The following is a 26,654-nucleotide window of genomic DNA, read 5'->3' on the forward strand; positions in this document are numbered from 1 at the left end:
ATACAAAAACCAGTATTTAGCCGAGCGTAATGGACATTTCCGAGCTGGGGCAAGAGAAAGGCCAGTGCAATACAGCTCTTGGCAAAGCAGATAAGTTAAGGCTGGAAGGGCCAATCAGATTAGTACAGTACAAATCCAGGGCAGAGACAATAGTAAAGTGCAAGAGTTGATAATTAAGTTATAGCTAGAGGGATCCAATCATTTAGTGAGCTGAATTAATCAAAGGCATATTGGAACAGCCATGTATTTAGGTCTTTACAAACAGCGACAGGGCGGGCACTAGTCCCAGGAATGTGTAGGCTGGGCAGGAGAGGGTTCAAAGGCCTTTCCGCATGGAAACCCCTTTTCTTTCCTTCCTTCCTTCCCTCTCCGGCTGCCTTCTTCCCTCATCTCTCTCCTCCTCCTCCTCCTCCTCCTCTTCGGTTGGGCCGGGATCACGGGGGTGTCGAGGGCCAGGAGCCTCCTTGAGGAAACAAGGCTGAAGTGGAGGGAGGGCAAGCTCGTGCCTTGCCGCCAGAGGATGCGCTGAGGGAGAAGTGTGAGGCTCCTTCTCCTCGTCAGTTTCAGCGCATCCACCAGTGGTGAAGCATGAGGACCTCTTAGCCCTCCCTCAAGTGTGACCTTGTTACCTCAGGGAGGGGCTTTGAATTGGCCAGTTGGGAATGCAGGTCCTTGTTAGTTTGGAAGATGCATTTGGGAAATGTGGCCGGAGTGACCCTTTGAGATGCCGAGGAAGCAGAGTGGGGAGTCCCTGTGGCAGGGGAGATAAGGACAGAATCAATAAAGAAATCCTTGTTCCTTTCAGCATTTAGCACAATGTTGGTAATTCAGGGAAACCCATGATCCAGAATATGTTACACCCTTGAATGTTGGGAGGAGTTCTGCCTGCCTGCCTGCATTCTGTTCCTTTAACCACGTTTGGGTCTGACCCAATGAAATGGGTGTGGCCCTCCAATATGGGAAAAGGGTCCAGTTCCCTCCTTCCGTAATTCCTTCCTTCTCTTATCCTGTCCTTCTGTGTTTCCTCCCTTCCACCTTTGCTTTCTTCTTTCCTTTTTCGCTTTGTTTGCCTTGAGCCAGAGGTATGCGGCTTCATGTCTAACCTTTGGCTTCTTCTTTCTTGACCAGGACAAGAGAGTTCTCTGGAGCCACCCCTGCCGTGATGGGAAACGAACCAGCTTCTAGTCGACATTAAGGCATTTGGAAACCAAAGTGCAGAAAAGAAACCAGTCCTCTAGGAAAAAGGATTCCTCTCAAGGGGCTGATCTTGCTGAATTCCTACATTCACTTTGGATTATAGAGTAGAACCGTAGAGTCGGAAGAGACTGCATGAGGCACCCATTCCAGGCCTCTGCCGTGCAGGAAAAGCGCAAAGTACCCCTGACAGATGAGCATCTGGATTCCAGAGGAGCCTCCACTACATTTTGAGGCAGAGAGTTCCACTGCTGAACAACTCTTACAGTCAGGAAGTTCTTCTTAATGTTCAGATGGAATCTACTTTCCTGTAATTTGAACCCACTGCTGTGAGTAATCAGAAATGGAAAAACAAGAATCAAGTGTCCTTATTGGAATTAAATGTACATAACATTGTTGACATGGAGGAGAAAGTATATAAATGTATCGAATGTGGAAAGAGCTTTAATCAGCATGAAAAGCTGAAGAGACATCAAAGGACTCACACTGGGGAGAAACCCTATAACTGCCTGGAGTGTGGACAGAGCTTCACTCAGAAGGGAAATTTACATACACATCAAAGAACTCACACCTGGGAGAAACCCTATAACTGCCTGGAGTGTGGACAGAGCTTCACTCAGAAGGGAAATTTACATACACATCAAAGAACTCACACCTGGGAGAAACCCTATAACTGCCTGGAGTGTGGACAGAGCTTTACTCAGGGGGCACATTTACGTTCACATCAAAGGACTCACACTGGGGAGAAACCCTATAACTGCTTGGAGTGTCGGCAGAGCTTTACTCAGAGTGGAACTTTACGTTCACATCAAAGGACTCACACTGGGGAGAAACCCTATAACTGCCTGGAATGTGGAAAGAGCTTTGCTCGTAGTTCAGTCCTGCGTAGACATCAAAGGACTCACACTGGGGAGAAACCCTATAACTGCCTGGAGTGTGGACAGAGCTTCACTCAGAAGGGAAATTTACATACACATCAAAGAACTCACACCTGGGAGAAACCCTATAACTGCCTGGAGTGTGGACAGAGCTTTGCCCATAGTTCAGGACTACGTTCACATCAAAGGACTCACACTGGGGAGAAACCCTATAACTGCCTGGAGTGTGGACAGAGCTTTGCTCATAGTTCAGGACTACGTACACATCAAAGGACTCACACTGGGGAGAAACCCTATGAATGCCTGGAGTGTGGACAGAGCTTTGCTCATAGTTCAGGACTACGTACACATCAAAGGACTCACACTGGGGAGAAACCCTATAAATGCCTTGAGTGTGGACAGAGCTTTGCTCAGAAGGGACACTTAGATTCACATCAAAGAACTCACACTGGGGAGAAACCTTATAAATGCCTGGAGTGTGGACAGAGCTTTGCTCGGAGTGGAACTTTACGTTCCCATCAAAGGACTCACACTGGGGAGAAACCATAGAAATGCATGGAGTATGGACAGAGCTTTTCACGGAATAAGTTTATACATCATAGAATCATAGAATTCAACCTGGAGAGAATGATGTTAATTGACCCCAGAGTGTCATTCTAACATGTACAAAAGCAACTCTTGCACATTTTGGAAATTCAAGCTTAAAGTTGGGACATTTCATCAGATGTGGTGTATTGTAGAAAGATTGAACTAAAATATGTTCCATTCTGGAAGTAAACAAGGTTACATGAAACTAGAGTTTTATATGCTGAGAATGTTGGATGATCAATTAGAATGAAAGCATGGGTAGTTACTGCGAGATACTCAAGTAAGAATTGACTGTACACAGGGATGGAAGGAATGTTTTATTCCAAAGCAAAAACAATGGCTTATAAAGACCTGCAAATTAGCCACAACGAACAAACTGACAACAACAACATGGGCAAATGTCAGTTGTAATAGGTATTAATTGGAAGAGTGTTATAACAAATAGAAGTGTTATATGATATTATCGAAAGGGAGTAGAATAATGAGAGATAAAAATTAACAGATAGAATGAGGCTTTTAGGCACGTATCCCTGTCTGTTTTTTAGTTCAGTTGTGTGTCTATGTAGGTCACTGTTTTGCAAGTGTGTTAGTTTCTGATTTAGTTTTGTATCTCATGTAGTAGTTAGTTTCATGTTCAGTTGAAGCATTATAAATTATTTCTGCCTTCCTTGTATTGTTACTTTTAATTTTTTTATTTTCAAAAAATAGGGTGATTTATAAGGGTCAAAATGGCTGAAACTGGAGGGGTGGGTAGAAATGGCTGACCTATCGATTTTCTGTATTTGAAAACAAATTGTAATGCTTAGAACCGCTATTATGAATTGTGATGCATGTTAACTTGATTATAGACATAATTGACACTGAATCAGACATGTATACAATAAATTAGTCTTGATGTATCAAGGGTGTGTGTGTGTGTGTGTGTAAGGAACTGGAGTGTTTGTGTGGGTGCTTGTGAAGAACAGAAGAAACAGGCCTCAAAAGAAAATGGAGTCCACGCAAAGTCTGACATGGGATGGACTTGGCGGGTGAAGCAAGGAATCAGCAAGGCGTCTCTCACCTGGCAAGACGGAACGAGGGTCCAGGAAGGCCTATCCGAATAACCACGGGCAATGAAGTGTGCAGCTGGCACCCCATACGTCATGCAGCCTGAGACTGAGCATGTTTTGAAACCAGGCCGTAAGAACAGAAGGAGCCAAAAGAAGGACGAAACTTTAGGCCAGGGGTCCTCAAACCTTTGAAGTGGAGGGCCGGTTGACGGTCCTTCAGACTATTGGGGGGGCTGGACTAGGATGAAATAGTCCAAAATTAGGATTGTTGTTGTTGTGTGCCTTCAAGTCATTTCAGACTTAGGACAACCCCAAGTTCAGGACAGGGGCCAGGTCAATGACCTTGGGGGCCGCATCTGGCCCACGGGCCTTCGTTTGGGGACCCCTGCTTTAGACTATCAAATGCAGGGCCCTCAAAGATCCAGCACGCTTTCCGGAACCGCCGAGACCACGTCTGTCGGGAGAACGTGATCACCTCTTCCGAGCAGGGCCTGTGCGTGAGAATATGGATGTATGGGTCTGCGTGTGGGTGAGAGCTCTCTCGGGATGTGATTTTGATAGGATTGTGATGTGATTATCAATAAATGTTACAATGAAAGTGTTAAAACCAAATTTGGCCTCTGAGCCTCATTGATCCATCACGATTCCCTAAACACTCTGCATCCTTCAAAAGAACAGGAACCCTTTCGGTTCATAACACTTGTATTATTATTATTATTCTGTTAATATGTTTATATTATTGTTATATTATTAAATTCTATTAATGTATTATATTATTTATTATAGGATTATTCTATATTTTTCTATTCTTTATTTTTCTATTCTATTTCCCTATTATTATACTATTCTGTTGTTGTTGTTTCTTCATTCGGTCCCTTCCGACTCTTGGTGACCTCCTGGACCAGCCCAGGCCAGAGCTCCCTGTTGGCCGAGGCCACCCGCACCTCCTTCAAGGTGGAGTCAGTTCCTTCAAGGATGCCATCCACTCATCTTGCCCTCGGTCGGCCCCTCTTCCTTTTATTTATTCATTTAATTAATTAACTTATACACCGCTCTTTCCCTTGCATTTTCCCCATCATCATTCTCTTCTCCAAACTTTCCCGTCTTCTCATGACGTGGCCCAGGGTTCTCCATTGCTGCCCCCAGTGGCACAGCCAGTTAAACCGCTGAGCTGCTGAACTTTCTGACTGAAAGGTCAGCGGTTCAAATCCAGGGAGCAGGGTGCGCCCCCGCTGTTAGCTCCAGCTTCTGCCAACCTAGCAGTTCGAAAACATGCCAATGTGAGTAGATCAATAAGTACCGCTCCAGCGGGAAAGTAACGGCGCTCCATGCGGCCATGCTGGCCACATGACCTTCGAGACGTCTATGGACAACACCGGCTTTTTGGCTTAGAAATGGAGATGAGCCCCGACCCCCAGAGTCGGACACGGCTGGACGTAACGTCAGTAAAAATCTTTACCTTTTACTTTATAAAATGTTTATTATATATTATTGTATTCCTTTTATGTGCTTGTGGACGTAAGCGTTTCTTTCGGTTTTTGGCTATTCCTGGGTTGTATTGCCTTGGAATCTGATTGAGGGATTTGAACTCCGGTTGGATGTTGCTTCTTGCTAAACCCTTTTGGGATATACTTCCTATTTCCCCGTTCCGGAATTTTCCCAATCCTTTCGATATTTTACACTAAACTGCTTGCTTCTCCCTCTTCTGGGCTTTGGTGTGGGGCTGTGATCATTGGGGTTTCCAGGCCTGGGGGGCATCAATCTCCTGCCCCCTCTCACCGAAGGGAGTCGGAGCGGCTTGCAACAATATAAACAGTATAAACAAAGTCAATGAGGGTAAATATAGAAACAATCTAAAGATTAAGTAAACAACAACAAAGCAAAATACATAGAAAATGCAAACGAAACATATTAAGTACGGACCAAGAGGTGTCATCCGTAAATAAGATAAGATGCAATAGAATAAGTAATACTTACCCAATGCTCCCATGAAAACATGTCTACAGATGGCACCAAATTCCAAAGCTCCGGATGAGCTCACCCAGCGGGTTCATGTCGATGTCCAATAGCATGGGGGAAGGAATCGAGCCTTGCGGCACCCCACAAGCCAAAGGCCAAAGGTCCGAGCAGGTGTCCCCCAGCACCCCCATCGGGCGCCTCTCAGAGTCCCCTTTGTCCCTACAAAGCAAGGCCAAAGGGGTCATCAGCCCCCAAAAGAAGCCATGTCATTGAGAGTGAACCCTACAAAACCCCACAACGCAATGGCTGTGGGACCGAGAAGGTGCCCCCCAAAAATACCTCCAGGAAGGACCAGACCCACTGCTAGACGGTGCCCCCAAGTCCCATTCCCACCAGGCATCCCAGAAGGAGACCGTGGTCTACAGTATTGAAGGCCAAGAGCTCGAACACTGTTTCCATCCTAAATATCTTGGTGTCACCTTAGATCGAACACTAACATATAGGAAACACGGCATGAACACCAAGCACAAAGTAGCTGCACGCAACAACATCCTGTGGAAACTGACTGGCAGCGCATGGGGTGCAGACCCACAAGTAATAAGGACATCAGCCCTGGCCTTGTCTTTCTCAACTGCTGAGTGAGCCTGTCCTGTCTGGCACAACTCTGCCCATGCGAAGCAGGTGGACGTAGCACTGAACGAAACATGCAGAATCATCACAGGAGGCCTTAAACCTACACCTGTTGATAAACTCTACAAGTTAGCTGGCATTGCCCCTCCTGACGTGTGATGGGAAGTTGCTGCTAACGGTGAGAGGAATAAGGTCGAACATTGTGAAAGCCACCCACTGCATGACTCTCAGCCTCCTCCCACCAGACTCAAATCAAGGAAGGGCTTCATGAGAACCACCACTCCCTCCTCTCGATGTTCCTCCAGCAACAGCAAGGGTGTCCCTCTGGGCAGCTAAACCAGGCAATGCCAACTGGATGGCCCCCCACGAGGGTCTTCCTTCCTCCAGGGCCAAACCAAGAATGGGCCACTTGGAAGTCCCTGAACAGACTCAGAAGCGGAATGGGCAGATCTAAAGGGAACCTGGCAAGGTGGCACTCCCTGGAGGAATCCTCCCCCTTGTGTGACTGTGGAGCAGAACAAACAACCCCGCTTGCCCACAATGCTTGCCCACAATGCCCTGCCTCATGTACAGAGGAGGAGTTGTTCAAAGCCACGGACAATGCGGTCGCTGTTGCTCGCTTTTGGTCTAAAAGTATTTAGCTGCTTGTGATTTCCTTTATTTTATCACTTTTAAATTTATTTATTATGCAATGCTTTTGACACGAAATAAATAAGGCAGCTGAGGGGTCCAAGAGAACCAAGAGGGACACCCTCCCCCCGCCTAGGTCCCTCTGCTCCTCCCCTCCTCCCCACACGAGGAGCGAAAAAGACTCACCGGGATATGGACCCAACCGGGCGACACAGCGACAGGCTGAAAAATCAAGGAGCAAGAATCAGGGGAGAGAGGCACCGACTGCCTGCCTTCCTGCTGTGAACGGGAAAGTGAGCTTCCGAAGGGAACGGCCTTCAGGGGGAGATGCTGCAGCACATCAGAAGGGTCTCCATGGCGCCCCCTGCAGGCACGGAACAGCCATCCAGGAAGGGAGGGGGGAGGGAGAGCTTCCTTGATGGACAGGACCAGAGGAGGGGCAGGACGGAAAAGCCATTGGAATAATTGATTCATTGGAACACAACACAACACACCAGACATCACAGTTGTGGAAAAGAAAAAGGTTTGGATCATTGATGTCGCCATCCCAGGTGACAGTCGCATTGACGAAAAACAACAGGAAAAACTCAGCCGCTTTCAGGACCTCAAGACTGAAGTTCAAAGACTCTGGCAGAAACCAGTGCGGGTGGTCCCGGTGGTGATGGGCACATTGGGTGTCATGCCAAAAGATCTCAGCCGGCATTTGGAAACAATAGACATTGACAAAATCACGATCTGCCAACTGCAAAAGGCCACCCGACTGGGATCTGCACGCATCATCCGAAAATACATCACACAGTCCTAGACACTTGGGAGTGTTTGACTTGTGATTTTGTGACACGAAATCCAGCATATCTACCTTGTTTGCTGTGTCATACAATGTTGTTGTGTCAATAATAATAATAATAATAAATTTATTTTTGTATGCTGCCTCCATCTCCCCAGCAGGGGACTCGGGGCGGCTCACCCGGGGAACAAGCCCAATATAATCACATAAAATCATAAAATAACAATTTAGACATCAGACAACACAATTTAAAAACAATTTAAACAGGTCATAGTTAAAATCGACAAAGTTAAAATGTTAAACAATCATCCGGGCATTAAAGGTCCAATATAGGATCACATCTGGGCGATAATTAAAACTGATTTAGGGAGTGTCCGTTTACAAATAGGACATACATCAAATAGATACAACCGGTAAGGAAGATGAATCTGAACGGGAATCAAACTCAAAAGTGAGCAGGGCAAGTTTCAGTGTAGACATGGACCAGGTTATAACAGACTTGTCTACTCAAAAGCACAACAGAACAGCCATGTTAAAGCGGTACCTAGAATTTATTTATTTATTTATGTATTTATTTACAGTATTTATATTCCGCCCTTCTCACCCCGAAGGGGACTCAGGGCAGATCACATGACACATAGAAGGAAAACATTCAATGCCTTGACATAGAACAAAGACAAACGCAGGCTCCGAGCTGGCCTCGAACTCATGACCTCTTGGTCAGAGTGATTTGTTGCAGCTGGCTGCTCACCAGCCTGCGCCACAGCCCGGGCCCTACTCCACAGATGCAACTGTCTTTCAAGCTGCTTACGTGAGCAGCGAGCCAGGCTCTTAATGGTCGGGAACTCAATCTGACCCGGCCTTCGATCCCACAACCTCTCAGTCAGTCGTGATTTATTGCAGATGGCTACTAACCGGCTGCACCACAGCCCGGCCCGGGATGCCAAGGTGGCCGTGTTGGGTCTGTGTGCCAAGTGAGTCCCAGGCCCTTCGTTGTTGGCGTTCACAGGGCTCTTGGATTGCAGCAGAACTATACGTTCCACTCCCTACGACTCCTCTCAGTCAGGGTCAGGACTCCCCAAACCTCAATCTCCAGTTGCTGTGTGCCACAGGAAAGAATAGGAAAGGGTTAAGGGAGAGGCAGTGGGCGGGGCCATGCCAATTCCCTTCTACGTCCTATCCTTTTCTATGGCGCACAGCAAACAGAGGAACTGGTCAGCAGCAGAACATACTAGAGAGAGGGGGGGGTCTGGGGAGAATTCACCATGGTTTCTATGAGTTGTAGGGACTGGGATGTACAGTTCACCTGCAACCAATGAGCACTCTGAACTCCACCAACGATGGACCTGGAACTCACTTGGCCCACAGAACCCCCGTGACCAGCAAAAATACTGGAGGCCTTTGGGGGGAATTCACCTTGATTTGGGGGAGTTGTAGTTCACCTCCATCCAGAGAGCACCGTGAACCCAAACACGGAGGGATCTGGGCCCAACTTGGCACACAGACCTGATAGGCCGAGATTTGATGACCGGAGGGGTTTGGGTGAGGGTAGTGACCATTCCAGCCCCAGCTTCTGCCAACCTAGCAGTTCGGAAACATGCAAATGTGAGTAGATCAATAGGTATCGTTCCGGCAGGAATGTAACATTGGTGCTCCATGCAGTCATGCCAGTGACCACAGGACCTTGGAGGCGTCTACGAACGTTGGCTCTTCGGCTTAGAAATGGAGATGAGCACCAACCCCCAGAGTCAGACACGACCGGACTTAACATCAGGGGAAAACCTTTCCCTTTACGTAGAGGCATCACACTGGCAACGAAAGTCCACGTAGCTAAGGCAGTGGTATTCCCAGTAGTAACCTATGGATGCGAGAGAGAGCTGGGCCATAAGGAAGGCTGAGCGAAGGAAGAACTGTGGTGTTGGAGGAAAGTCCTGAGAGTGCCTTGGACCGCGAGAAGATCCACCCAGTCCATCCGCCAGGAAAGAAGGCCCGACTGACTGCTCACGGGAGGGAAGGAGATGAGAGGCAAAGGTGAAGCCCTTTGGCCACGTCATGAGAAGACAGAAGAGTATGGAGAAGAGAATGATGATGGGGAAAAGGAAGGAAAAGGGAAGAGGGGCCGACCAAGAGCAAGGTGGGTGGATGGTATCCTTGAGGAAATTAACTCCACCTTGAAGGAGGTGCGGGTGGCCTGGGCCGACAGGGAGCTCTGGCCTGGGCTGGTCCAGGAGGTCACCAAGAGTCGGAAGGGACCCAATGAAGAAACAACAGAACAATATAATAATATTAAAATAGAATAGAAAAATAAAGAATATAATATAGAATAATCCTATAATAAATAATATAATAATAAAATACAGTAATAGAATATAGTAATATAACAATAATATAAACATATTACAGTACAGTCTCACTTATCCAACGTTCTGGATTATCCAAAGCATTTTTGTAGTAAATGTTTTCAATACATCGTGATATTTTGGTGCTAAGTTCGTAAATACAGTAATTACTACATAGCATTACTGCATATTGAACTACTTTTTCTGTCAAATTTGTGATAACATGATGTTTTGGTGCTTAATTTTTAAAATCATAACCTAATTTGATGTTTAATAGGCGTTTCCTTAATAGGGATAATAAGGAGGGCCTTATTATCCAACATATTCACTTATCCAACATTCTGTTGGCCCGTTTATGTTGGAAAAGTGAGACTCTACTGTAATAGAATAATAATAATAATACAAGTGTTACGAACCCAAAGGGTTCCTGTTCTTTTGTTGGATGCAGAGCGTTTAGGGAATTGTGAGGAAAATCCTGAGCGTGCCTTGGACCTTGGCAAGAAGATCCGACCAGACCGTCCTCCAGGAAAGAAAGCCCAGTGGCTACTCACGGGAGGAAAGGAGATGAGAGCCAAAGATGAAGCCCTTTGGCCACATCATGAGGAGACAGGAAAGTATGGAGAAGAGAATGATGCTGGGGAAAAGGGAAGGAAAAAGGAAGAGAGGCCAACCAAGGGCGAGATGGATGGACAGTGTCCTTGAAGGGACTGGCTTGACCTTGAAGGGACTGGGGGCGGTGACGGCCGACAGGGAGCTCTGGCCTGGACTGGTCCATGAGGTCACGAAGAGTCGGAGACGACTAAACGACTGAGCAGCAGCAGAGGGATCAGTGAGGTGCTTTTAGAGGCCAAATTTGGTTTTAACACTTTTCATGTAACATTTATTGATAATCACATCAGAATCCTATCAAAATCACATCTAGAGAGAGCTCTCGCCCACACGCACATGCATACATCCATACTCACACTCACAGACCCTGCCCGGAAGAGGTGATCAGGTTCTCCCGACAGGTGTGGACGCTCCGTAGTCACAGGTCCGGAAAGGGTGCTGAATCTTTGAGGCCCCTGCATTGGATGCCCTAAAGTTTAGTCCTTCTTTCAGGGAACGTGCTGTTCCTTCCATTCTTATGGCATGGTTTCAAAACATTCTCCATCTCAGGCTGTATGACTTATGGGGTCCCACCTGCACACGTTATTGACCATTGTTATTCGGATACACCTTACTGGACCCTCGTTCCGTCTTGCCAGGTGAGAGACGTCTTGTTGGTTCCTCGCTTCATGTTGTGATCCCCATCTCATGCCATCTCCGGACACAAAGCGCTGACACAGAGCACATGACCATGGGCCAAAAGGGAGGACAGGACATACGAACCAGCCATAAAACTCAATTGCCCCGAGGTGGGGAAAAGGGACTCTGGAAGGTGGGAATGGGCAACCTCCAGGCGCCAGGACTCCAGGGTGATTTGATACTGTAGCTAAGCCTATATATACAGGCAGTAGAGCAGACTCTTATATTCTCAACAATAATGCCGTAGGTATCTCCAGCCCTTGTGTCACTTGGCGTACTCTTTAAAAGAAGACTAACCCACACCACACAGTTGGAGCTGACAAGCCTCACACCCAACTGGATACAATTCAAGCCTTGGACAACTCATCAGAACCCAACTCATCAGAATCCAACTCAACTCAATGGAACCCAAGACAACTCAACTGAACCCAACTCAACTCATCAGAACCCAAATGAATACAACTTAAATCTTGGACAACTCAACGGAACCCAACTCAAGTCAAGTGAACCCAACTTGACTCAACTGAACCCAACTCAACTCAACTCATCAGAATCTGATGCCATGATCCCCATCTCATGTCATCTCCGGACACAAAGCGCTGACACAGAGCACAAGGCCATGGGCCAAAAGGGAGGATAGGACACATGAACCAGCCATAAAACCCAATTGCCCTGAGGTGGGGGGAAAGGGACTCTAGAGTGATTGATGGTACGGTAAAGGTCAAGGTTTCCCCTGACGTTAAGTCCAGTCGTGTCCGACTCTGGGGGTTGGTGCTCATCTCCATTTCTAAGCCAAAGAGCCGGCGTTGTCCGTAGACACCTCCAAGGTCATGTGGTCGGCGTGACTTAATGGAACGCCATTACCTTTCCGCCAGAGCGGTACCTATTGAGGTAGTACTCACATTTGCATGTTTTCGAACTGCTAGGTTGGCAGAAGCTGGAGCTAACAGCAGGCACTCACTTTGCTCCCCGGATTTGAACCTGGGACCTTTCGGTCTGCAAGTTCAGCAGCTCAGCGCTTTAACACACTGAGCCACCGGAGGCTCCCGATGATACTGTAGCTAGGCCTATATACACGGGCAGTGGAGCAGACTCTTGTATTCTGAACATTAAAGCCGTATGGTATCTTCAGCCCTTGTGTGCCTGGGCTCTCTTTCAAAGAAGACTAACCCACACCAACTCAGTTGGAGCTGACAAGCCTTACAATTTGCTCTAAATCCCTTACTCTCTCTAGCTTCTGCCTGCACCAGCCTGGAGGAAGGAGAGAGGACCAACTCGCAGGCATTTTGGGGGAAGAAGCAGGCTCCGAAGGAGGAGAGGGGGCAGGATCTCACACTCCCTTGAATGCAGCTCCCCCCCCCCCCCCCGATCCAAGTGGGTCACACCAGCCCCGGGGGGCAAGAGGCTAGCTCTGGCCTTCCAGCGGCCACTCCGTCTCCTCAGGCCATCTCCCCCGGCCTTTCTGCGGCAGCCCCTTCCTCCCATCCCGTTGGAGCTGACAAGCCTCACTCTTCACCGGCCAAGTCCGTCCCATGTCACGCTTTGCGTGAACTCCGTTTTCTTTTGAGGCCCGTTTCTTCTTTCTTCACAAGCACCCACACAAACACACTCCCGTTTCTTACACACACGCCCTGGATACATCAATACTACTTTATTGTATCACATGTCTGATTCAGTGTCAATTCTATGTATATAATCAGTTTAATATAGTTATATGTAGCGGAAAAGCGAACCGCTCACACAGATTTAAATACCGGGAACTTTGTCAAAGCGCTATGGATCCAATCTGAGCCCAACAGAGTTTAAAACAAGTACCTTTATTATACTGCAGTATAGATGGATGGACAAATCAAAGGTGACCGCCGTGAAGAACATTGGAAATGAAGCTCAATATATAATGCCCTTGTTTACAACTAAGAAGTTCCTCATTTCTTTGGAGCAGTACAGAGTGTTGCAAGCATGCTTCCTTTATCATAAACAACATTTGTAGAAAAACATGTTGTTCACTTATGTTCCAGTAAGTAGCTTAACCACATTAACCACAAGATGTTCTGGAAACATAGTGGCGACATACGGACACTTGCCTCTCCTCTGGAAGAAGGCAGGTTGCATCTTTAATAGAATAAGTTGAAGCAGACACCTTAATAATGCATAATTAAAAGCAATCAGAAATAGAATAGAAATAGAATAGAAATGCAGACACTTTGGCCCATCAACCCTCTCAATAGAGTCAACATACATCACAGTTCACAATTGCGTTTCTAAGTATTGCAATTCGTTTTCAAATACAGAAAATCGATCAGTCACTCCTTGTAGCCCTCACCTTACTATTGGGTGCATCAATAGATGTAAACATGCTGCTGCCGCTTTGGGTGAATATCCGTTGATTTCATCACACCAGTGACGTTCTGTCGGGCTGCTTCCTTCTGCGGCCACGCTCTGACGTTCTCCATCAACCTCTTGGATCCTAAGAAAACCTTTCTTACTTCTTTCCTCATAACTCTCCAAATGTTTCTTCACCTGCTGATTCGTTTTTACTAGTATATTTAATTTTTCCCAATTAATTCCTTATCTTATATTTATGGATAACTTTTTAAACTTGAAGTCTATTTCACTGTCTCCATTCTCCACCACGTACACCAAATTCCCAGTTTCATCATCTTGAACAAAGGTTATGTTACATTTACATTTCAACCGAATGTTTGTTTATCGGGTTCTATTATATTTCCATCAGACCATAACATTAGCTGAACAGTAGTAACACCAAGACATCCCATTCCTGTATCTTGTGTGAATGTATCACATCTTCCATGTTTATAGCACACGTGGTCCTATCTGTGTGAGGTGTGATGAGCACACATAATCTGCTTCCCGCGCTTCCCACTGTTTTATATCCATTGTGGTGTTTCCTTTATAAATCTTTGTATCTGAGCACAATATCTTACTTGACATTAAAGAAGGCATACAGAATATCCCATTGACTACTACAAGGGTTGTTGTTGTGTCACAAACCATTATCTAAATTGTGTCATGTTTTCTACTCACTGATCTCACAGACCTCACTCTTCCCTGAACACTCGGCATCCAAAGAACAGGAAACCTTTGGGTTCAGAACAAAACAAGTTGACAGTTTCAGCAGTTTTGTCCCTTATAAATCCCCCTCCTCTTTGTGGCAAAATAAAAATAAATAAAAAAGAGAGATTAAAGCAACATTACAAAAAAGGCAGAAATTGTATATAATGCTTCAACTACACATGAAACTAACTACTACATGAGATACAAAACTAAATCAGAAACAAACAGACCTGCGAAACAGTTACCTTCATAGACACACAACTGAACTAACAAACAGACAGGGATACCTGCCCAAAGGCAATCTGTTAATTTTTATCTCTCATTATTCTACTCCCTTTAGATAATATAATTACTTCCAGAATGGAACATACAGAGTTCCCTCACTACTTCGCTCTTTTCGGATTCGCTGTTTTGCGGTTTTTCAATAAACTCTAAAAGACGACTATAAATAATAAAAAATTACAATGTACAGCCTAAGGAAGGGAGGAAGGAGAAGCCAAAGGGAGAGAAAAGGAGCCCAAGCGGCAACAAGAGGAGAAGGAGGCGATTTATCAACACATGATTTCTTGATAAAGACTTAAAATAGTGTATAACTACTAAAATAATGTAGAAATATATAGCATCCCTACTTTGCGGATTTTCACTTATTGCGGGTGGTTCTGGAACCCAAACCCGGGGATTAGTGAGGGAACACTGTATTTTTAGTTCAATCTTTCTACAATTCACCACATGTGATGAAATGTCCCAACTTTGAGCTTGCATTTCCAAAATTTGCAAGAGTTGCATTTCTACTTGTTAGAATGAATTCTATGAGGTCTATGCATAATGTTATTCTGTGAAAAGCTCTGTCCATACTCCATGCATTTCTATGGTTCCCCCCCAGTGTGAGTTCTTTGATGTAAACGTAGACCTGAACTACGAGTAAAGCTCTTTCCACACTCCCGGCATGTATAGGGTTTCTCCCCAGTGTGAGTCCTTTGATGTTTACGTAGAGTTGAACTATCAGCGAAGCTCTGTCCACACTCCAGGCATTTAAAGGGTTTCTCCCCAGTGTGAGTCCTTTGATGTTTACGTAGGCTTGAACTATGAACAAAGCTCTGTCCACACTCCAGGCATATATAAGTTTTCTCCCCAGTGTGAGTCCTTTGATGTCTACGTAGTGCTGAACTATCAGCAAAGCTCTGTCCACACTCCAGGCAGTTATAGGGTTTCTCCCCAGTGTGAGTTCTTTGATGTGAACGTAGATTTGAACTACGAGCAAAGCTCTGTCCACACTCCAGGCAGTTATAGGGTTTCTCCCCAGTGTGAGTCCTTTGATGTGAATCTAAGTGTCCCTTTTGAGTAAAGCTCTGTCCACACTCCAGGCAGTTATAGGGTTTCTCCCCAGTGTGAGTTCTTTGATGTGAATGTAGACTTCCATTATGAGCAAAGCTCTGTCCACACTCCGGGCATTTAAAAGGTTTCTCCCCAGTGTGAGTCCTTTCATGCCGTAGCAGATGGCTCCTCCAACTGAAGCTCTTTCCACACTCAAGGCATGTATAGGGTTTCTCCTCCATGTCGACAGTTTTGTGATATGCACACGTGAGTGTTCCCTTTTTCTTTCTGATCGAAATTGAGTTCCACAAGATTGGCAACTAGAGAGGATTTCTTCTTCCCACAGGATTTCTTTCATTATTGCCCTTTGGTTTCCAAATTCCTCAATCTCCACTAGATATTGATATTTTCTTTTTATGCCTGTGGTGACTTCATAGGGTCTTCATTTCCCTGATCAAGAAAGAAGAGCAAAAGGTTAAACATGAACCTGCAAACTTCCTTTATTTCCAAGATGATCCTCTTTTCCATTCAGTGCTTGTGTTGAAAATTGAACTACCCAGAAATGGAGATATGAAGGGTCTCAAGGACACACAGAAACAAGCAAAGGTGATCACAGATTTATGAACTATAAGGGATGGATTCAGAAGGAAAGAAGGGAGGGAGGATGAAAGTGAGTGATCGATGGAAGGAAAGAGGGATGGATGGAAGAAAAAGGGACTTTCGTACAATAGTAAAGAGCCACATTGATTTTTTTGGCTTGACCTAAACACGGCTAAAGAAACAAAAGGCAGACAGTCAGACAGGCCAGAGACGGGGCATCATTCACTTTGAATAAAGGGTTTCCATGAATTACCAGAATAAGTTAAATATTAAGAGGCACAATGATCCCTTTATTGATGATTTCATGAACGTCTAGATTCCCTTTCAGGCCACAAGGGATCCCAGGTCCGTCTCCTGTGCATCCCAAATTGGACCTCTGCTGCCACCACATTTCCTACATCTCTCAAAGGAACCCCAAATTCCCAAAGACGTTGCCTTCCTGCCTGGCAAATTCAACACCCCATTTAGGCATGCTGAGATGTCCACAGAACTGGTCTCGCCTGGACTAAGTCCCCGTTGGGCTGTTCACTCCCTTGGTTGAGCCACAGGACGGCATGCAAATTCACAGGCACAGATCAGTCGGGAAACCCTCCTTCCTGCCCAGCCCTTTCCACCCTGTCCATTTCCGCCTCTATTTCCTGCCCTCTGTTGTGGGGAAAGGCTTTTCAGCAGGTGAAGGCTTGGTTCTGGTCTTTGGCTGGGTTCTGTGGTCTTTGGATACAGGTGAACTACAACTCCCAAAATCAAGGCCCATTCCCACAAATCCTTGTAGTATGTTCAGTTGGTCATGAGGCTTCTCTGTGCAAAGTGTGGTCCTGGTCCATTGTCAGTGGGGGTCACTTTTTCTCTGGATGCAGGTGAACTACAAGTCCCTTTTCCCCAAACTAGTCCAATATGTTTATTAGTTATGGGGGCTCTGTGTGCCAAGTGTGGTCCTGGTCTATCATTTGTGGGGTTTGATTGCAGGTGAACTATAAATCCCAGTACCTACTACTCCTATCCAGGCCAATTTCCCTCCAAACCCACCAGTATTCAAATCTGGGCATCTTGGGGATGCATGGCAAGTTTGGCCCAGAGCCATCTTTGTTTGGGTTCATAGCATTCTGGGTGTAGGAGAACTACAACTCCTTCCCCATGTAAGCCGCCCCGAGTCCCTCCGGGGAGATGGGGCAGGATATAAGAATAAAATTATTATTATTATTATTATTCCCCAGTAGGAGTCACAGCAGTGCTCTGATTTGATGCAGGGTGAACTACAACTTCCACCCTGTGCAGTCAATCCCCAAACTCCTCCAGTAAGTTTAGTTTCTGCTCAGTTCTGCTGTGTTTGTTATGCAGACAGATTTGAAAGGGAAGGGCAGTAGGCGGGGTCATGCAAATTCCACAGCAATGGAGAACCCTGGGATGCCTGCCTGTGGTGGAAGAAAAAGCAAAATCTAGGATGAAATGGTCACCAAACGAAAGCATTCCTTGGGTGGTGGGCCGTAGTGTTTGGGAAGGACATTGGCAGGGGTTGGGCTGCATGTTCATTGAGCTCGCTGTAGCCAAAATGTCAGCGGAAAAGAGTGACTTGCTAGATTTTTAACCATGGGAACTATAGCCTGTTTGTGGAGGTTGGAGGCTGTCTGTGTGAGCAGGCATCCATGCCACATACACACATACGGGTTTTCGCTTTTATTATGGATTTAGATTAGATTAGATTAGATTTAGATTAGATAGATTAGATTAGATTAGATAGATTTAGATTAATAGATACAGATGTTACCTTATAATAATTTGGACCAAAATTTTTTTAAAATGGCAAATTATATTAAACATGGACTGTAATGGGAATAGAGTCAGAATAAATAAAAACTAAATGGTATAAACCACAAAAATAAGGCAGGTTAGGTCTCCCAAATATTAAAGTATATGATCATGCCAACCAAATAATAAGGTACGTAGTCGAAGGATTAGCGAAGCAAGGAAAACTGGAAGGGCCAGAAGAGGGGTTCTCAACCCGGGGTCCCTCCCCAGGTGTGTTTGGCCTACAACTCCCAGAAATCCCAGCCAGTTCAGTTTACCAGCTGTTAGGGTTTCTGGGACTGGAAGGCCAAAAACATCTGGTGAGGGACCCCAGGTTGAGAACCACTGGGCTAGAAGAAGAGGATAAGAAATTAGAAGTATATTTTGATAGAAAATAAAGGAAAGTCTAAAAGGAATTGGTATAATGAACAGAGTAACCCCCTTACATAAATATAAACTTTATATCTAAACTTTTTCCCATGCCATACTGTTGCCCTTGACCCGCCTGGCACCTGCTAGTTGGCCACCCCAACGTGGAACCCTTGATCCCTGTATCCTGTCCCGCCGATGGAGTATTTTGTCATTGGTTCCTAAGCCTGTGGTTAATTGATTGATTTGTATGTTTAGCACACTTATGCTCATTATCGTATTATGTTTTGTTGTTGTCTGGTTTCATTGTTGGAGATAGGGTGGTATATAAATAAAGTTTTAGTATTGTTACTATTATTTATTTGTACCCCGCCACTGTAATAAGATAAAATGAAATATGAATATATGGTATCAATGGAAGAGATGAATGAATGAGAGCTAATAATTTTGGAGACACCATTCTAAAATATTAAGGCCTACAATGACTAACTACCTGCTTGCTGAATAGTAATTAAAACCAGCTAATGATAACTGAAATAGTTGACCTGTCTGGTAAACTCGGTTAAGAACTGCGACAGTGAGAAGAGAAATGTTTACATCTGTTTACATCTGTCAATATTTGCTGATTTGATGAACTTTGGGGCAGAGACAATGGTTTTTTAAGTTAAGGAAATGTTTACAACTGTTGAGAAGGAAGTCAACACAAGGCCAACACTAATCAAGAAGAGTCAACATCTGGTCCAGGAAACGGAGATGGAGCCAGGATGTTCCGGGATGGAAGACGTCTATCATTCATTTACAACTTTGGGACAACATCAGAAAAATATTGTTATATAAGTGTCTATGTTTTTACTGTGTCTTGTTTAAATTTTATTGTTTTTTTCTAATGTGGAATTTTTTATTATAATGAGTATGTTATTGTCATTTTATACTTTTGATATTAGTGATGTAGTTGGGGTACTGAATGTTTGCCGTCTATATGTATGTTAACCGCCCCGAGTCCCTCTGGGGAGAGAGGGCGGTCTAGAAATAAATTATTATTATTATTATTATTATTATTATTATTATTATTATTATTATTATTATTTATGATGATCCAGAAATTGTGACAAACAGAGATGCTGTTTGTCCACCATGCTCAGTGGAGATGATGCATGGGAAAGTGGCAGATTTGCATGGAAGCGGTCTTGTCACTGGGCCTCCTTTTCTCAAGGGAAGAGGAAGGAGTGCATTTCGGAGTCATGATACGGGTTGCAGGGAGACAGTTGTGTCTGATACTTGGCATTGTTCGTAGGAAAAAAGGATGCATTTTGACGTTTTGGAACTATGCTGCAGAGGAAGCAGGGCCTGGCCTAAGCAGGTGCTTCTCCAAGGAGGGAGAAAGGATATGGTAATATCTGGATGGATGCACGAGGATGAATACATGGAGATGTGTGTGAATGCTGAGTGAAAATGTAACCCCCCCCCCCCGCTTTGTCTGTTGTAGGTTGTTTATCAAGCCAATGTGGTTACATAAAATCTGTATGTCTAATGTCACTCTTTGTTGTTTGTGTAAACGTTCTGATACCTCTCACACTGAAATTGCAATAAAAAGAACCTATGCTTTAAAATTATTGAGAAGTTATTCATAACACCACCATCTCCCCGAAGGGACTCGGAGTGGCTCACAAAAGCACACAATTGTGCAGAACACACAAGACGCAGCAAAATACAGAACAAATAAAGCAATAACAATAATTACACAAAACAATAATTCCATTGAATAACATACAACCCAACCGATTAAAATTCAACACTGCAGCAAAGCTGCGGCACAACAGGCTGTGAACTGTCTCAGTCCATAAAGTACTAACAGAATCCATCGCTAAGGCCTCAGGTTGAGTGAGGAAGGTGCTCATCCTGGTCCAAAGGCTTGTTCAAAGAAACGTGTTTTCAGTTGTGCCCAGAAAGCTTGAAGAGAAGGGGAACCTGATCTCCTTCAGGAGGGCATTCCAAAAGCCTCCCCCCCCCCCCGGGCACCCCGGCGAGCCCCCCTCTCCCCACAGACCTCTCTCTCTCTCGGCCTCTCTCTCCGTCCTCTTCCCTCCGCCGCCTTCCTTCCCGCCTCACAGACACAGGCCAGGCCTCAGGCCAGGCGAGGCGCCGCCATCTTCCCCCTCCTCGTCCTCCTCCTTCCCCGGAGCCCGCCCCCGCCCCTCCCATTGGCTGAGCCCGGGACGCCCCGCCCACCGAAGGCCCCCCATTGGATGCGTGCCGCTCCCCCTCCTTTGATGGACGGGCGGCAGGGCGGGGCTCCTGAGCAGAGTCGCCCAACGTCACACCCTTGAAGTCCTGACGGAGTTTCTGGGGGAGAACCGGGCATGATGGGAGTTGTAGTTCATCCCATTCCTTATGTGTTTTGGAGAATAAAAAAAAAACACTGACTTGGTCAAATAACCTGGGCAACGCCGAGTTGTTATAATAATAATAATAATAATAATAATAATAATAATAATAATAATAGTAATAATAATAATAATAATACTTTTACAAAATGTTATTATATAATTGTGGGGACTTGATGTGGCAGAGGATGGAATCCCTTTTTGAATCCCACCGCTGCCACCAAATAATGTAGAGACTTGATGTGGCAGAGGATGGAATCCCCTTTGAATCCCACCGCTGCCACCAATTGATGTGGAGATGCTGAGGTGACAGGGAATGGAATCCTTTTAGAGTCCCTCAGCTTTGCCACCAATATTGGACAGAGGTGAGGTGTCTGACAGGAATGGAATGGAACCCTTTTGATCGCACACACGCACACACACAGATACCACCACTTAATAAAGATGTTTTATAAGAGATGATGTTAATTAATGTTTTGTTTGATTATCTTCTTCGCTGCCACCAATGGAGACGTCAGGCAGATGGTACTGGTTCTTATAAGCTTTTTCTATTTGTTCCACTTCAGATGTTGATGTTGCTTAATTTAATATGAGAGTATGACAGAGGTCACAGGGGCTTACATGTCTTTACACTAATGCTCAGAGCATGGGAAATAAGCAAGATGAACTCCAACTCCTAGCACAGCACCACACATACGATGTCATAGGCATCACTGAAACCTGGTGGGATGACTCCCATCACTGGAATTTAACCATTGAGGGCTATAACCTCTTTCACAGAAATAGAACAAAGGGGAGAGGAGGGGGAGTAGCTTTATATGTCAAAAACAGTTACGTTGCAGAAGAAATGCAAGACTGTAATCCGGGAAACCAGCTTGAAAGCATCTGGATAAGAATCAAGGGAACCGGGACTCAAAAAGATCTTGTCGTGGGTGTCTACTACAGACCTCCGAGTCAGGATGAAGGACTTGATGAAGCCTTCTGTCAACAGCTGACCAAACAGGCACAAAGAAGAGATATAGTAGTCATGGGCGATTTCAATTATCCCGATATCTGCTGGAAAACAAACTCAGCCAAGAGTACAAAGTCCAACAAATTCCTCACTTGCCTTGCAGATAATTTTATGGTCCAGAAGGTAGAAGAGGCAACAAGGGGATCAGCAACTCTTGATCTAATCTTAACAAATGTGGAAGACCTGATCAATACAGTTGAAGTGGTTGGATCCTTAGGGGCAAGTGACCATGTGCTCCTGCAGTTTGCAATACAAAGGAATGCTGAAACTAAGACAAGTCAAACACGCATTCTGGACTTTAAGAGAGCTGACTTCCAAAAAATGAAGGAATTACTGAGCGGCATTCCATGGACGCTGATATTAAAAAACAAGGGAGTTAAGGATGGATGGGAGTTTTTCAAAAGTGAAATACTCAAGGCGCAAATACAAACAGTGCCAACAAAGAAGAAAAATAAGACAAGTGCAAAGAAGCCAGAATGGATGTCCAAAGAACTTCTAACTGAGCTAAAGCTCAAAAGTGACATGCACAAGAAGTGGAAAAGGGGAGAAATCACCAAAGAAGAATTCAAACGTATAGCCAACACCTGTAGGGAAAAGGTTCGCAAGGCTAAAGCGCAAAATGAGCTCAGGCTTGCCAGGGACATAAAAAACAACAAAAAAGGCTTTTTTGCTTACGTTGGTAGAAAAAGGAAGAAAAAGGAGGCGATAGGGCCATTGCAAGGAGAAGATGGGGTGATGGCGACAGGGGATAGGGAAAAGGCAGAACTGCTTAATGCCTTCTTTGCCTCGGTCTTCTCAGAAAAAGAAAGCCATCTTCAACCTCAGCAACACGGAATGGACGAAGGATTGGGGGAAATCCAACCCCAAATAGGGAAACAAGTTGTCCAGGAACACTTGGCCTCTCTAAACGAATTCAAGTCCCCAGGGCCAGATCAGCTACACCCAAGAGTACTGAAGGAACTAGCGGAAGTTATTTCAGAACCACTGGCAATTATCTTCGAGAGTTCTTGGAGAACGGGAGAAGTCCCAGCAGATTGGAGGAGGGCGAATGTGGTCCCTATCTTCAAGAAGGGGAAAAAGAACGACCCAAACAATTACCGTCCGGTCAGCCTCACATCAATACCAGGCAAAATTCTGGAAAAGATCATTAAGGAAGTGGTCTGCGAACACTTAGAAACAAATGCGGTCATGGCTAATAGTCAACATGGATTTACCAAAAACAAGTCATGCCAGACTCATCTGATCTCTTTTTTCGATAGAGTTACGAGTTGGGTCGATACAGGGAATGCCGTGGATGTAGCGTACCTGGATTTCAGTAAGGCCTTCGACAAAGTCCCCCACGACCTTCTGGCAAACAAACTAGTAAAATGTGGGCTAGACAAAACGACGGTTAGGTGGATCTGTAATTGGCTAAGCGAACGAACCCAAAGGGTGCTCACCAATGCGTCGTCTTCATCATGGAAAGAAGTGTCAAGTGGAGTGCCGCAGGGCTCCGTCCTGGGCCCGGTTCTGTTCAACATCTTTATTAACGACTTAGACGAAGGGTTAGAAGGCACGATCATCAAGTTTGCAGACGACACAAAACTGGGAGGGATAGCTAACACTCCAGAAGACAGGAGCAGAATTCAAAATGATCTTGACAGACTAGAGAGATGGGCCAAAACTAACAAAATGAAGTTCAACAAGGACAAATGCAAGATACTTCACTTCGGCAGAAAAAATGGAAATCAAAGATACAGAATGGGGGACGCCTGGCTTGACAGCAGTGTGTGTGAAAAAGACCTTGCAGTCCTCGTGGACAACAAGTTAAACATGAGCCAACAATGTGATGCAGCAGCTAAAAAAGCCAACGGGATTCTGGCCTGCATCAATAGGGGAATAGCGTCTAGATCCAGGGAAGTCATGCTCCCCCTCTATTCTGCCTTGGTCAGACCACACCTGGAATCACACTGTGTCCAATTCTGGGCACCGCAGATGAAGGGAGATGCTGACAAGCTGGAAAGCGTCCAGAGGAGGGCGACTAAAATGATTAAGGGTCTGGAGAACAAGCCCTATGAGGAGCGGCTTAAAGAGCTGGGCATGTTTAGCCTGCAGAAGAGAAGGCTGAGAGGAGACATGATAGCCATGTACAAATACGTGAAGGGAAGTCAAAGGGAGGAGGGAGGGAGCTTGTTTTCTGCTGCCCTGCAGACTAGGACACGGAACAATGGCTTTAAACTACAGGAAAGGAGATTCCACCTGAACATCAGGAAGAACTTCCTCACTGTGAGAGCTTTGAATGCGATTTCCTGCTTCTTAGCAGGGGGTTGGACTAGATGGCCCATGTGGTCTCTTCCAACTCTACTATTCTATGATTCTATGATTCTATGATTCTATGAGGCTTATTTAGAATAAAATCAAACCAAGTTTATTGCAGGTACAGAGCTTGATGGTTTCAGATAACTTGGTAAAGGCACTTCGCTTAATGGTTACAAACGGTTATGAGGTGGTTAAACTTTCAAAATACTTCTTTCTTTAAGTTACACTAAACCCTGATCCTACTGGATCCCCTGGGATTAATTCTCCCTAATCCACAGGCTCTATAAAGACCCTAGACAAATCACCTAACTTGCCTAGTCTGGTCCAACCTAAATCTGACTCCAATCTTCCTATTTAAGCCAGTCTGATTCTCCACACAAAATCACCAACTGCTGGGTTTTAAAACATTCCCCTTTTCCTTTCCAAGCGGCAGTTGGCTCCGCCCCTGTTGCTATGGTAACCTGTTCTAGCATTCTAAGATGGCTACCTTCCCCCAGACATATTCAATTCAAATACTCACCATTTTAAACTTAGCCAAACCTGACTGTTTAAACAAAATTAAATACACATTTCATCTATAAACAAAATATAATTATACACTTCTTCACAATAATATTATTATTAATTAAATATAGGAGCTTCCGGTGGCCTAGGGGATAACAGCCTCGTGACTTGAAGGCTGGGCTGCTGACCTGAAGGCTGCCAGGTTCGAATCCCACCCGGGGAGAGTGTGGATGAGCTCCCTCTGTCAGCTCCAGCTCCATGCGGGGACAGGAGAGAAGCCTCCCACAAGGATGGTAAAAACATCAAGACATCCGGGCAACGTCCCCTGGGCAACGTCCTTGCAGACGGACAATTCTCTCACTCCAGAAGCAACTTCGGTTGCTTCTGACACGAATATATATATATATATATATATATATATATACACATACATATATAATGATATTAAAACGACACAAAGCTATAATACTACAGTATATTATACAATAATATAACAATTACAATACATGAAAATGGCTTCCTTTGTGATAGACAGCCACGGCAAAGCCCCCTTCCCATCCCCGGCCTTCCATCATTATTTTACAATATAATATATTTTATATTATAATAGAATTATTATGTTTTAGTAGTACATTGTTATTATTATTATTGTGTAAGAGTGGTATTATTATGAAATATTATTATATTTTATATTGCATTATTATTTTAAAATATATTATTATTATTACTATTTTATATATTATGCCATTATAATATATTACAATTATTATACTATCGTATGATTATTACTATTTTATATTATCAATGTCAAATTGAATAGGATAAGATCATTATAATATTATAATACAATACAATATCATCATTATCCTATCCGATTTGTCCTCGATCCACTCCTTTGGGCTTCAGGCAAATCTACCCTTTGCCAAAATATACGATCCTGTGCTTTGACCAAAGTCAAATTACAATTATGATATAATACTTATGATAATATTTTATTATATATTATTGTATTCTTTTTATAGTAAAAGGTAAAGGTTTCCCCTGATGTTAAGTCCAGTCATGTCTGACTCTGGGGGTTGGGGCTCATCTCCATTTCTAAGCCAAAGAGCCGGCGTTGTCCGTAGACACCTCCACGGTCATGTGGCCACTGGCATGACTGCATGGAGGGCCGTTACCTGAAGTGGTACCTATTGATCTACTCACATTGGCATGTTTTTGAACTGCTAGGTTGGCAGAAGCTGGAGCTGACAGTGGGTGCTCACTCCACTCCCCGGATTTGAACCTGCGACCATTCGGTCTGCAAGTTCAGCAGCTCAGCGCTTTAACACACTTCACCACCGGGGCTCTTAGGTCATTATAATATATTACAATTATTATACTATTGCATGATTATTGCTATATTATGATAATATTGATGTCAGATCGGATAGGATAAGATCATTATAATATTACAATATAATACAATATCATAATTATCCTATCCGATTTGATGTCGATCCACTCCTTTGGGCTTCACGCAAATCTACCCTTTGCCAAAATATACGATCCTGTGCTTTGACCAAAGTCAAATTACAACTATGATATAATATAATAATTATTATGATATTTTATCATACATTATTGTATTCTTTTTCTAATGTTATATTATTATGATTATTATATATTATGATGATGGCTTTCTCGTCCTGCCCCTCCTCTGGTCCTGTCCATCAAGGGAGCTCTCCCTCCCTCCCTGGATGGCTGTTCCGTGCCTGCAGGGGGCGCCATGGAGACCCTTGTGATGCGCTGCAGCATCTCCCTCTGAAGGCTGTTCTCTTGGGAAGCTCACTTTCCCGTTCACAGCAGGAATGAAGAAGGCAGTCTCTCTCTCTCTCTCGTGGTTCTTGCTCCTTGTCCGTTGCCTTTTCAGCCTGTTGCCGTGTCGCCCGGTTGGGTCCACATCCCGGTGAGTCTTCTTCGCTCCTCGTGTGGG

The 26,654-nt window shown here is 44.7% G+C and overlaps 2 protein-coding genes and 1 long non-coding RNA gene across 8 annotated transcripts in view; 2 read left to right on the top strand and 1 right to left on the bottom strand.

Moving 5' to 3' along the window:
* Positions 1-20,660, bottom strand: part of LOC134294625 (zinc finger protein 135-like) — a 93,462-nt gene extending 72,802 nt beyond the window's left edge. Inside the window, exons 1-2 of one of the 2 annotated variants that reach the window (XM_062966206.1) lie at positions 20,532-20,660; positions 5,687-16,180 (exon numbers count right to left, since the gene is read on the bottom strand). The gene's annotated coding sequence lies outside the window, so the exon portion shown is untranslated. The remainder of the gene's footprint in view (positions 1-5,686; positions 16,181-20,531) is intronic. The other variant, XM_062966205.1, reaches the window with a different exon arrangement.
* The window catches only part of LOC103282835 (zinc finger protein 658B-like), a 71,915-nt gene that overhangs the window by 9,000 nt on the left and 36,261 nt on the right, over positions 1-26,654 (top strand). For 4 of the 5 annotated variants that reach the window (XM_062966199.1, XM_062966201.1, XM_062966198.1 and 1 more), the window contains exon 2: positions 1,129-4,321. The exons of the other annotated variant lie outside the window; for it this stretch is intronic. In XM_062966199.1, the coding sequence (XP_062822269.1) occupies positions 1,596-2,621 (1,026 nt within the window). In that variant the 5' untranslated portion in view covers positions 1,129-1,595 and the 3' untranslated portion in view covers positions 2,622-4,321. Of the gene's footprint in view, positions 1-1,128; positions 4,322-26,654 lie in introns of those variants that run through there. 5 annotated transcript variants of the gene reach the window in all.
* LOC134294634 (uncharacterized) lies at positions 16,174-20,094 on the top strand. The gene is made up of 2 exons (XR_010001417.1): positions 16,174-16,336; positions 16,659-20,094. It is a non-coding gene; the product is annotated as an uncharacterized LOC134294634 (long non-coding RNA).

Source organism: Anolis carolinensis, unplaced genomic scaffold (assembly GCF_035594765.1).
Source record: "Anolis carolinensis isolate JA03-04 unplaced genomic scaffold, rAnoCar3.1.pri scaffold_18, whole genome shotgun sequence".
NCBI lineage: Eukaryota > Metazoa > Chordata > Lepidosauria > Squamata > Dactyloidae > Anolis > Anolis carolinensis.